The 14227-nt window shown below is 34.5% G+C and overlaps 1 protein-coding gene across 1 annotated transcript in view; it reads right to left on the bottom strand.

Moving 5' to 3' along the window:
* Positions 1 to 9044, bottom strand: part of LOC124285009 (homeobox protein Hox-A9a-like) — a 21134-nt gene extending 12090 nt beyond the window's left edge. Inside the window, exon 1 of the mRNA XM_046721152.1 lies at positions 8474 to 9044. Coding sequence (XP_046577108.1) covers positions 8474 to 8942 — 469 coding nt within the window. The 5' untranslated portion in view covers positions 8943 to 9044. The remainder of the gene's footprint in view (positions 1 to 8473) is intronic.
* Between the last annotated feature and the right edge of the window lie 5183 nt (positions 9045 to 14227).

The raw sequence follows: 14227 nt of genomic DNA, 5'->3' as shown, positions 1-14227 counted from the left end.
CTGTATGCAATTCCTTATTTTCACGTGCACCATCGTCCTTGATCATTTTTGTGGGAACAATTGACTAGCCTTGGTATGAATTTATGACGGGTGACACTGGTTTGGAAGGATACTCGAGAACACCTGGTGTCATCACACATGCTCCATCATCGTACAAATTGATGTCATTCTCTGGATTCAGACTCTCGATTTGTTGTAGATAATAATATTGCCGAATGTGGTGTTAAATAAACAAACAAACAAACAAACGCTCAAATATAGCCGAAATTGTAAATCTATTTCTTATGAATGTGGAATGGGATTTGTGGCTTTTCTTGATCGTTTACTTATGTAATGAATATATTTCTCACGCCTCTTTCTGAATTTCGGTCATTGTTTATATAGTATTATGGATGTCATACATATACGTAATTCATACCTACGTAAGTGTTCCTCAGTCACACTAATACATATCTGAGGCACTGATGGCTCTCACTACGTGAAGACTGTTATTCTGATTTTTTGATATTCAAACGTTCATATACCTATTGCAGACATCAACATTGTTGGATTTTTGTATGTGAACATACACATGTATGATGACCAAACACCAACTAAAATCAGATAATTACCAAGACTTTAAAATGGCTCTCATAGTTATACGTTGTTTCCTAACCATTTCTCTAGATACGTCAGGTAGGATATTTCACGCAGTATTTAGGTAGAAACAGAGCTAAATGAGTACTGTTGTTTGCAATTATATAACATGAAGTTGAAAATGCATAATTTCCGTGATAATATCAAATACTATTTTTTCGAATACATATCAAAATAATCAGTCACATCAATTATTAGTCTCCACATTTCAAAGGATATGTAGCATATACGTAGACTAACATGATATTCCACTTGGTCGGGTACTCAATTACATTAGAGAGTCATGAAAAACGTCTGTTACCATTTTCAGAACGTATATACTATTTTGTTAGTATTTAGAACTGAATAGTAATCCAAGAAGCTCCAATCTAAACTAATGCTCTTTGCCATTAGATACTTTTCACTATATATCAACGTTTAAGAGAAAATCATAATCCTTCTAATAATGACAACTGTATTTAACTGTAAGTATGTGTGATTCATTTAATAGTTTTCGTAACATCATACACACACCAATAATGAAATAAATTACATTGCAAATATTAATATCGTAACCTAACAAAATGTACAAGTGCCATAATTAGATTTGTGTCCCATCACATTAATAACATGTCACTGACATAAAATAATTTGATTATATTGCAGGACGTATCGAATGAGAAACAATGACACCACAAGTCTTGTAATATCTGCACAATATTTCAGAATTAGCATATTGGAGTTAATAGGGAAGCAGAATAGAAATACGTGTTAGAGTATGGTGAGATTATTATTCAAAGAAGGTCATTGTCCCCAAAGAGGGTTCATTGACCACAGAACAGGGTTTTCAGAAGCGTAGAAGACCAATGTTTGAATCTCTACGTTATAGGCTAGAACAACTGCAATTTACCTGACAATCTGCCAATCATTCCATTGTGTTCCATTTCATAGTCTGAAAAAGATCAGCCATATAAGAAAAACAAACCTAAATTCAAAATAATCTGTGTATAACACGTCACGAAATTAAAATTTGTGATATACACTTCTTAATGTCACTGTATACATACATTATCAATCACACGGTGCACTGTAAAATTGAGTTGCTATGACAAAAGAAACAACTTTTTGCACCTGCATAAACATGGATTCATCAAGCCCAGTAGCACTGTTTTACCAACGTGTGCATATATTATATTTTTTTCAAGCCAAATGTTTTATGTTTTTTGTTGTTCCCCTCTTTGAAATGGAACACAATCTTCAAACACAATTATCAATGCCATTCGATTTGTTGAGGGCGTTTCCGAGTTTCAAGATTCCCCCCTAAAATACCTTTAATATAAAAAAATACACTTTATAATTCTTTTGTTGTTTGTCAGTCCAAGGTTGTTATCTCCTCTAGATCACATTTGTACACCCAATTCCTTTTACATCTGTTCATCTGACAGAAGAAAAGAAGAGCCTTAAGGTACAAATTATGATCAGCTTTTTAATCTCTTTCATGTGTCCGTTGTCACAGGCTTGAGACCGCAAGGTCAAGTCGCCCTCTGAATTACACTTTCTGTCCCTATGAATGAAATCGCCCGAAGACAATCTTGTTTACATCCTTATTCCACTCGACTGTGACATATCGGAAATATACAAATATGTATATATTCTTTACTGCATTTTATAGTCGTGTTTTATGTCTGACATAATGTAGTTGCTGCCATGTATAACAAGCTTGTTTCTGCGTGATTTAAAAGACAGTTGGAGGCAAGTTACAGTTTTATGGCATAACATAATGCAAATCGAATATTACATGTTTCCTTACTTTGAAATTGTTTACAAGTGACATTTAATGAAATACACCTGAACGCTGATTTCTATTTTAACAGGTGTGATGGATTTTGAAACTAATTTAAATGTAATTTATTGTTTTATTGATCAATGTGTCATGGACTTAATGATTTTTAATTTTCAAACTGTGTACTTATGTTTGTGTATTCGTGTAAACATGTGCTAGTTGCGTGGATATGTGCGCTATATAAATATCCTATGATAAAATATAATAAAATAATAATTGATTAAACGCTGAGAGTAGTAAAGTCTTTACATTGTTTCACAGCAACACAAGTCTCATCAGTTATTTATGAACAATATTATGAATTTATTAACTATTATGAATGTTTATTCGGTGTTTGGAGCTGGAGACATTGAGTGTTTTGCGGTAGGTGATTGCTATTCATAGAAAATGAGTCTATTGTATTGTTTAAATGTTACAATATAAAACACCCCGCTACGGTTATCGGTCTTCATAGCACCATACACACTGCCACCGGAAACTGAACTATCAAGTACCATCCCCACCCCTCGCTCAACACACAGCGTCCCCATTCAAGTGTGATCGCCTCCTCCCCGGGTTTCACTGGCCCCTACCCTGTTTTATCTCTGGTGTCGGTTTACGAGCCTTTCAAACGTGGTAATTACTGTGATCATACGGCATAGTCTAAACGCACTGACCACGCCGCTTTTCTGTCCGGGTTTTAAGGTCGCTCTAATGATTCTGTTCAGCCGTAAAACTTAGCTTCGGAGCATTTAGACATTTTTAACGAGTTTTTAATGAAGAATCTTCCAATTGTTTTTCTCAACTACTTTTATCTGTTTGAATAAAAGCGAGCGTGTGTACCGTATTGGGAGTATGTTGAGGCTATTGTTCGAAGAATGAAAGATGGTAGGTGATAAAACAGCATGGAGCGGTGACGGTAATTTCACCTAAACCTTCACACTTTTAAATGGCAAAATGTGTGGGAAATGCACCATTTGGAGACCAAAATGTCTATAAAGTGTTCCGAACCCTGCAATTATGATACGACAAGTACTAGCGTTATAAAATCCTGTGATATCAGCAGCATCAAGTTCCTAATCTCTTCATCGTGAACCAACATGGAACTAAACTATATACACATCATCTCCAATATGTCGACAACCAACGTACATATATGTACATTAATATAATACGCCACTTATATATTCATCAGTTTGTCCAAAAGAGTAAATTATCAAATATTTTGTCAAATAATTTTGATTTAAAAATGTCCACGTTATTCAGAAGCATATAATGTGTTATATTATGTGAGTAGTTACTATGTGTAACATTATTAAAAATATTAAAATTACATGTATATTATATTACATAATGTCAAAACACACTAAGGAGATAAAAATCGTGTGTTTGCTTTGAACTGGGGTAAAATGCCTGTCGATTACATATGTCATCATATTATAATTTCGATCTGAGCTATTCAGAGTGAGATTTCAACTTTATAATAAACCATTCTAGCTTTAAGTTGGATTTAAGAAACAGATTAACATAAACCAATTTATCAATGGACGAACATAAATTCGTTTATAATTGAATGGGACTTGATTGATCAGTGTTAAATAATGATACCGTGGTGATTTTACATCTGTTCCCAAACTTCTTATTGTTTCATCTGCCCCGCGGCTACGACGAACATACACGGTTGTAAGTATTCCACCGGTAATAAACACACTAACATAATCTACCTGTCACACCTTTCGCTTAATTACTCTTTATCCGTTCGAATTTTGCATTTAATCTTGTTAATTTCATTTTATGGGTATATTGTTTGAAGTTTGCAAATTGTTTTTAATTGTGTACTCACAACGATAAATGAAAGAACTCACCATGGTATAGCGATTATTGCGATCGTTTTCAATCCATGTGTGCATTTGCTTTGAAATACAAAATGATGGACCATCGTTATTGAATCGATGAGTGGTTTATATTGGTGTTCGTGAAGAAGTTTGTTGAAAGAAGTTTGTTTTTAAAAACATGAAAACCTCATTTTGAATACAGCAGGGCAATAAACAAACGTGTTTACTCAAGTCTGGAAAATAGTGTTAAACAAATATGACGCATTTTCAAAATGGTTTTAACAAACTAAAGAAAATGCAGATTACAATGAGATGAAAGACTGTCTCTGGTAGGCATTATGATTGAACATAGATATGGACATTCCAAAAACGAGTCCTTTCCTTTACTGGGTTTTTATGTAGGATTTAAGTTGTTCTAAAAATGTAATGCTCAGATCGCATGTCAAACACACTAACAATCTACTTTATTTGTGAAACTAAATTATGTATGACACAATAATAAAAGCAGGGCAAGTTTATTGGGAGCAACTCACGGCTGATTGCCAAGACAAGGCGTGGGACATAAGGTTTACACACCCTGGTTCCTATGATGATGATTTGATGGTCTCAATGCCGGAGGTTGTTCAAACACGACAGAAAGAAAACACACACACGAATTTGTTAAACATCTATTCTGAGATTGCATTTCTAGAAATGCCTTGTGCAAAAAATAAGCCATGTTCAAAAAATGCTTTGATGGTAATTCACGTACAATATACCCATGATATAACTGGAATAGTACAATGTACTGTGCTTTCAGCAAAGATTTCTTACGATTATGGTATTGTCGCGTTTACATTTCCCCGTAGCATCTTTAAGTTGCTGTACGGTATTTCATATGCCACAATCTGTTTTCAATGGAAATTCATCTTTATCTGAATTCTACACTTAAGGAAGATACTACTTACATTCAAATATGCAATTTAATATACATGTATACCATGGTATATATGAAATTGCATATTTGAATGTAATTTGAAATTTGAATTCGACACTTTGAATATATATGTGATATAGCCAGTGCATTTGTACCCAATAACATCACATGAAGAAACGTGTTTCGAACAGAAAAAGAAATATATTGTTTCAAGCTTGAATTGAAAAGATAAAGGTTCATATAACATATTTTCATGTAAGTATTCATTTAGTGTAACTTTCACATAAAAGGAAATGCATGTCTTGAGGAAATACAACCGATATGTGTATTTATAAATGAAAGTTAATATACGTTTGAGTAACGCACTTTCATTTATTAGCTGATCTAACTGTTATTGTTTAATCAGAATATCAAACTATATGTTAGAGCCAGTTTACTATGCTTACTTTAAATATCATCTCAAAATAAATCACTTCCTTTCATAAATAGAAAAAATGCCTGTATAATGTTTTTGAACAATCAATATTCAACCATATTATTTGATTGTTTTTCTTCTTAGAAATCAATACGGACATGAAGCTGAAGTTAATTCATGTAAATAAGAATGATAATAACAAATTGATAGAGAGACAAATGACATGCATATGTTTTTGTTTAAAAATATACCTCTATATGGCACGTAAACACTAGTAAAGTCATGTACATATGTATGAGTGAGGAAAGAAAAAAAGAGGTAATATGGAATATCGTAGAGAGGATTTCCTTTCAGTGTTGATATGTACATGCTTTCTTAAGTATCATTAATGTAACGTTATGCAAACCAACATATGAAAACCAGTGGTACACACGACCCCTTCTGCAAACAGGTTTATATTTGTGTATATTAGTGCATGAATTATAAAATAATGCTATCACAGTTCGTCGTGTTCATACACTGTTTCCATTTTGATAAATGCCAGTCAATATTACTATTACACATTACCATTAATTGATCTGGTATGGCAGATGAAAGAAGGACTTCATCTTCTCTTGTGTGGTGCAACCTGGATCTATTAGTTATAGGAGAACATGTATTTTGTCTCAGCCATGGCAAATATCAGCAAAGTCAGTATTTGTAATATGTTTACATTGAATTGAGAAGTTGGGAAGCTTGTGTTATAATGTTTGCGTGAACATCTGGAAAACGTTAGCGTCAGGTACTGATAAGGGTTTTATGAAATTACTTGAGACAGATGCGATGTACGCGAACTTTATGTAATGTAAAATTGACCATGTTATTCGAATGGTAGATTAGTGTGTGAGAAAGCATCTGAATGTATGTGAATTATGATAACGTTTGCTTCTAGGGGAAGGCTGATATGTTCGGCCTGTGATGTATCTATAGATGTGAATTATGACAATTGGTTACATCAGAGTTCAGAAGGGTAGATGTACGATGACTATGATAGCAGTATGCACTTGAATTATGACAAATTGTTTCTACGTAAGGGTAGATTTACGTAGATTGCGATATGAGTGCAGATGTAAATTATGACAACTGGATTCTTCAGAATGCAGGAGTACGCTGACTGTCATAGGAGTATGTGCATGAATTATGACAAATTGCTTTTACTGAAGGGGATAGATTTACGTCGAATCCGATATGAGTGTGGATGTGAATTATGACAAATTGCTTCTCCAGAAAGGTAAATGTGTGCGAACTTTGATTTGTTTATGAATAATGACTAATTATTTCATCGGAAAAGTAGATTGGCGCTGACGATGCAGTGTAAATCATTACAAGATCATTCTACAGAAGCTTACTAAACTTACTAAACATATTAAACTGGTCTATATGTGTGAAAATTAAGAAATGTGTAATAATGGAAATTATGACAAACTGCTGTAACAGAAACGAAGACATTCATAGACTTCTAATTATACTCAACGATAAGGAAATTACGTCACGGTTTTAACAATTACATTGAAGAATTACACATTTACCAGAAACTGACACATGACCACGGGTTTAAATGTTATGTTATACGTTTTACGAGCAGGTCGTGTCATATTTAAACACTGGGTCATGCACTATTTGAATCCCGCAATACGTTTTATTCATACGTAAAAGGATATATAATTTACCTCATATGCCAAACCTGGGAAAATATTTAAATGAAATACATGTATATTTTGCCGTGCTTGTCGACCTGGTTAAGCATATGTCATGCAAGTGTATGTCAGATGATATAAGACAGTGTTTCTCTCCAATTTGCATATAATGCCTGTCACATATTAATATTACAACCACAGGTGTAAGGTCGCCGAAATGCTGTAGACATGGAAGTTACGACCATGCATATGTCATTTTACCTGTTTAAGAAACCAGCTAGAATGTGGATAAACTGAATTTTTTGCCGTTGCCGAGTAACCGTTTTCAAATACGTAACACGTGAACACAAAGTAAAATGCATATTTCTATTTTCAGTCTTATATATAAACTTTATATTGCTTTTTATAATATAACATTACCAATGATGATAATAATATAGATATTAGGTTGTCATTTAGGGCACTATTAGCTTGGATGTGCTAGTTACAGAAGCATTTACAACGCAAATCTGTTTCGTGTAGATTTATATATATCTATTTCATTTGTAGTTTTTATTAATGTTATAAATAAAGAGAAACACACCCAAACATACTGTAGTATAGGTAAGGAGTAAAAACTGGTATTATCATGTCCACGTAGACATTGTATCCGACAGTTTTCAGTTGGGAATAAACATAAATTGCTACGACAAATGATGAAACACGTGTTTCATGTTAGAGATGACACAGCACCATCTATAGTTGGGACGTCTCGATGTATATACATGGATGACAAGTTTGATATTTACGAGACAGGAGGTGTTTGAAATGTCAGTTCATCTAATAAAGACATTTTTGAAAATAATGACGCGTATTAACACAGATATGTCTTCAGTAAAGAAGGTAAATGAATTTGCAATGAGTTGAATACAATCAGCATCTTGTATGCGACATTACGTTATAACTCGCATCAGCAGGGACTATGGGCACGTAGTACAAGTAATCGTTAAGTGAAAAAGAACTAAATATTTAAATTAAACACCAGAATAGGTATTACGACGCAGCAATGAAACAGTGGCAGCTATCGGTTATGACATCAGTTCTGGTAGTGGTTTTAAGCATCACCAATACATAATAATGTAATTTGATCCAGGGTAGGGTATGCGACATGCATATACACGTGGAAGAAACATTCATGAATTGTATTGATCTTACCTCTTTGGCAGAAGCTCTGATACGGTGACATCCCGGGTGTTTTATTGAAATCTAACGTTGCAGAGACTTCGGGGTTTCTCCAGGAATTGTCAATAACATTGAGTCTCTGTTGTCCATTACAGGAACACGATATGGCACAACAACTCCGTTGTGCTTCCTCTCGACCGCCCTCAATGTCAGTACGAGCGTTATTTGGTTTGTACAATAAACTTTCATACCCGGGTTTAACCAAATTGTTGGAGTCTCTTGGAGTTGAAGCTTCAGAATTCGTGGAACAAATGGTCTGTAACTTCCAATCGTTACCATTATGCTGTTTGGTGGTATCAGTCTGGAACGGGTAGACAGATGGTGGGGTGAAATACCCGGAAGGCCAGCTTGCTGGGTACATTGCTGGGTAGTTGCGGTCACAGTTGTTGCTCTCAGAGTAGGCTGTAGGTAGATGCCAACCCCTTATCGCATACGGGTTCATTTCGTGTGTGCGTAGCGAGGGAACACAGTAGGCATTAACTGGTTGGTCCTTTGACTGTCAACTTGAAGCAGTTGAAATCTCGTCCAATAATGTCCCGCCCTACGACCGGTCACTCCTAAGGGGAGGGGTGGAGAATCACTGCCCTGTTTGTCGACCCTGCATTAAAATAATACGAGCTCCACCGCCAGGCTTTGTTTGATTGACAGCTGAGGCAATGACGCGTGATATTTCGCTCCCCCGACAAAGGTCACGCTAGCGAAGTCACACACGCAGTCCCTCGATCCGTTTCGTCTTCAAAATTAGGCGTCGGCACTGTCTCTGAAAATCTTACACACGTATGCAAACCTTTTAACCATCTCTCGAAAGCAGCTTCAATAAAACAAACAGTAAAATGTCTATTCGGGGAGAACGGACGAGGCCCGCTGAGAGAAGTTTGCGAGCAGAACAAGTCCCTTAAGATGGACCTGACTGTGCACAATTAAATCTTATGGCTCCAACTCCGATACTTAACTCGCATATAACTGAGAGCCACGAGCAACACGCACTAACATCCCCAAAGCTTAGTGCCTCGTAGCTGGGATCATTTTGGGCGAGAAATGTGGAAATCTTCTGAATTATACGAACCAAGCTGTTCTGTGATTGGTTGGCGGATGCACCTTCATTCATCAACGTGTGGGCAGGTGGGGCATTTTCCTCCGCTCATTACCATAAGTTTTTACTGGATATTGTAGAAGCTCCTTGTGTATAAATTCATACACAATATTGGAAATGTAGATATGTTGAAGTATTCCTTATCTCAAAATATCATAGGGAGATACGACTCCACACGGCGTTGTCATTCATACCCACATAAACCTGGTACGCGTCATGGACTTAACCAAAGCAAACGTTGTACGTATTCATGTAGATTATCATGCATTTACATCCTTGTACAAATCTTTATAATTATTTCAATATTTATTCTTATCATATATTTTGGTTATACAACTTATTCCATGTGCAGTCCTTTCATATACAAACTTACTGTTTCGGTTTACCATTTGTACACATTTCCGTTCATTACCGTAGATCAAAGTCTAAACAAGGTGCACTTCGAGCAACACTTATTGAACGTTTTATAATCTCTCTTTAAATTTCTACATGATTTACATATAGGTTTTGTGTTTATTTAGTCCCAGATTATGTCATATTAATATATTCACGTTTACAGGTTGGGCTGTAATATACCGGCGCATAGCTGTATCACATAGCATATTCATATAATTAGATGCATAAATTTAAACATCGCGGTGTGTTGTACAAACAAGTCATCGAACTAGACATAGTAATTTTAATAAATTTGAAATTTATGATTTCTGGGGCATTCGGTTGTCGATATATTAATTCGCCAATTATCGTTCATTTATCGCTTTCATCATTGCGCTCCTCATGTTAGTTTGAATTACAACACAAACCCAACACTATGGTCCTCTTTACCCGCTGGCATCATGCGAGTATGTTAACCTTACTATAGGTAATACTGTTAGATGATGAGAATGATAAAGTTTTCTTATAACAGTCTTGATATAGATACACTGTGAACAAAACCATTCCAAACATAGGATCTCTCATTATGGCTTCCATATCCTCATGTATTTCCTAAAAGGTATTACACATCTTTTTCATATTTGGTTTACATAATATATTATTGCATATAGTAATAGATCTATAGACGATATATTCACTACTGGATTTATGTTTCTATTGGTTAAGATGTCGTTCTTTCAAAACAGATGGAAAATGTTATGCGTTCATACTACTATTTTCTTCCTTCCTTCCACCCGTTCTGTGGTATGAACGATCATTTTGTACCTACGTACCTTTTTACACCTGGTGGAACTGATGATCTCTTATGATTTATTTCATGTCCATTTAAAAACCCATCTTTAGTTATCATTTACAGAATTCCCGTGTTATTTTCAGAATATTAATCACAAAAATCCCTTAAAAGTTTCAACACATGACATGGTATAAGCTGTACTTATTGTCTCCTCTTGTTTCCTTACACATATACAGTTGCATGTAAATTAATCTTTAAATCCTTGAATACTGATATACTGCCTTTAGTTATTAGCGTATGAATTATTGGCATTTCAACTTTGATTCCGATGGTAAAAAGGAAGGAACAACAGTTCCATTTAAACTTACTGTTGCACGATTCATATGTAGAACCGATATTGTTTAAGTAATGAAATGATACTAAATGAAAATATATGAACAAACTTGATTTTGTCAATTTAGCAGCATTGTCATGATAAAGATTACACAAAATAAGAATGCCTAACAAAAAATGTAACTTGCATGGGAACCCTCATCTCATTCTCTCTCTCTTTCTCACTCTCTTTCTCTCTCTCTCTCCATATATATATATATATATATATATATTGATTAGAATATTGTGTGTTATCATCGTTCTCTAACAAGCTTCACTGAGTGACATCTTCAATGCAGTTTATTGTTGTGTAAAATTTAAAGGGTTATATTATCATTCCAGCAATTTGATATTAATTAATTACTGCAACAGGTTGCTTGTCATTCTATAGTAGGCAGCTTGTACCACGAACACATAAACTTGAGCCATGGATAGGCACCGCAGCTTCCATTAAAGCCGAACTTAAGGTTAAGTAATGAAAATACTCTAAAACTTTTACATATATTTTTACAAGTTTACCAATTACATTAACAAGTTGTGAAATAATAGTTAATAATACGTTATCATGAACGAAGATGTCATTATCTGTATTTACTCCAAAATGGTATTAAGTATTTAAAACTGTCTATAAACACGACATGAAAACGAATATCTTTACAAAGTTTACTTAAAACACATGGTATTAAACGGGCCTGTGTTAAGCCTTAGTTAGGTAGATGTGATAGAATCATTATATACCGTTAGTTGTAGTGACTTAAAAGCATCGATTCAAATACTCATATAAATCAACTTATAAATGTTTGCTCTGCACTGAAAAAGGTATAGTTCTTTCATTGTATGTTTGCACAATGCATCTTATATTAATGCACTGCATTAAGGAGTTATTAAACTGAAACCCACAGCTATTAATATACAATATTATGACATAGACGAATGCAAAGGTTTAACAGACCGAGATGTGTGGTTGCAAACGTTATCTTCTTAACGTTAAAATGAAATTGATCGTTTTAACTGACCTTATAAAACATGGTTTCATGGTATGCTGATCGGACAATCTACTGTTGATATGTGAATAACGATGTGCATAAGTATATATATATATATTTTCCACAAATGGCTGCGTTCTTGAAGTACTGGGTTGGACAAAACATCTTGAAGCAGCGTACATGCATTTAATATACGCATATTATTACACAAAGAAACAAAGTATACAAGAAAGACTTAACACAAATACTTGAACCAAGTGAAAAAGGCAGATAGTTTTTTTTACGAAAAAAGTAATCAACGATTTCTCAAAGCATACCTGATATATCATATGTGCATAGTATGTATAAAGTAGCTATTTTGTTTGAATTGTACCATAATTATATATTATGGTTAAATGCGTTCTGATGCGGACGGTAGTGATTACCTGGACAATGATGCGTTTATATTTGCACAAAGAAACATTTATCACACAAGACACTTTAAGGAAAATACTTCATACACTAACACGGTGCTCAGCAGAGAGTCTGACATTTATTCAGTAGGATGGAGGTTTTATAGCATATCTAACATCGAAAACATTGCTTCTGTTGTTCGTTCATGTGTGGTCGACGAAGCCAGTTTATAAAAAAAGAAGTTTCAACCCTGTATGGCATGGATATTTTGTGAAGGTGTGTTTGTATAATTAAACAAATGATGGTTAACCATTGCTTGATGCAGATGATACTAACTTCCTTTAGCAAAGAAAACAAAATCTTGGGATTGTTTTCATTCTTTATTCTGTTTCGTCTCTTTAAAACAAAATGTCCTTGAAAGCAGAAATATATTTTAGTCAAGAATAATTGATTATAACAAAATATGAAGGATCCGAATTCGAATTCGAAGCACGGTTGTTAAGGGGAATTTTGGACATTTGTGTATTTTGTACGTACGGAAAACATGCATAAACATCCGCTAATCGAACACAGTTAGAAACATTTTGCACCCTGCCTCATCGTAACAAGACATGTCGACTTCTAATGAAGACACTAATATAATATTTCTGTGAGGCAAATAGGGTAATTACAAACTCATCAAATGCGTGATGTAGAATGGACTAATTATGTATTCATCGTCTACATTGTTGTAGAATGGAGTTAAGACAGATTCATAGCATAAATGTTGTAGAATGTCCTTAAACAACACCCATCGGTGGTCGTGGTATTACAAAACATTTTGTGTGTGACTTAATGCAATATTCATGAACGGTTCATTCATGTTCATTTCATATTCAAACAAAATGCGAGCATCTTAGGTATCATGCAGAAAAGTCAAGAAGGTGCAATAAGTGACGTCTGTCTCCTTCATAAGAAAGATCGTCTTGAAAGCTCAATTTATCTTCTTTGATCTGCACGTGTCTTGTTTCGTAGGTAATTGAAATACCATATTTTCATAAAACTACTTGAAACGAGAGGATATTGCTGTCGGCATTTTATATGGAAGGGACATGTTCAATTTTTAACAATGAAGATTTATTTGGACTATTTCATGCACGCTTGCTGTAGGAACGATCTACAATAGGAACATGACTCCAAGTTTAAACTGAAATACTGTTAATTATTTTATTGTATACTACTGCATTATACAGGTGTTGTAAACTTAAGAGCTTCAATAACATATTAGCTGGACAGGGAGTATATACACTGTCGTAAAACACAATCTGCGTTCCCTTGAAAGTAACACATCTCCCCGGGCTTTTTAATACATTGGGAGAAAGAGACATGTTTCATTATAACGAAATGAATCATTACACAGCAAATGAAAATATGTGTTAACTCATAACGAGCTTACAAAATCATGTACACACAAATCGTTAAGATATTAAAAGCAACATGAGGGAATTGAAATTGCTAATATATTATGAAATGCAGGTATCACCTGAACCAAATACTTGATTATGAAAGATTGTACCAGTACAGAATCACATACTCTTCGTCACTAGTATTATATTTCAAGTAACAAATGCTCAATCATTTCGAGAAAAAGGAGCGCTCACAGGAATTGCTGAAATGATTTTTTGTTCTGTCACACAATCAAATTGGATGGACGGTTTCCTTGCTGTCATTTTTTC

Source organism: Haliotis rubra, unplaced genomic scaffold (assembly GCF_003918875.1).
Source record: "Haliotis rubra isolate DU_JTF1 unplaced genomic scaffold, ASM391887v1 Scf35, whole genome shotgun sequence".
Taxonomy (NCBI): domain Eukaryota; kingdom Metazoa; phylum Mollusca; class Gastropoda; order Lepetellida; family Haliotidae; genus Haliotis; species Haliotis rubra.
Note: the sequence above shows the minus strand (reverse complement) of the source record. Positions and strands in the feature narration are given on the sequence as shown.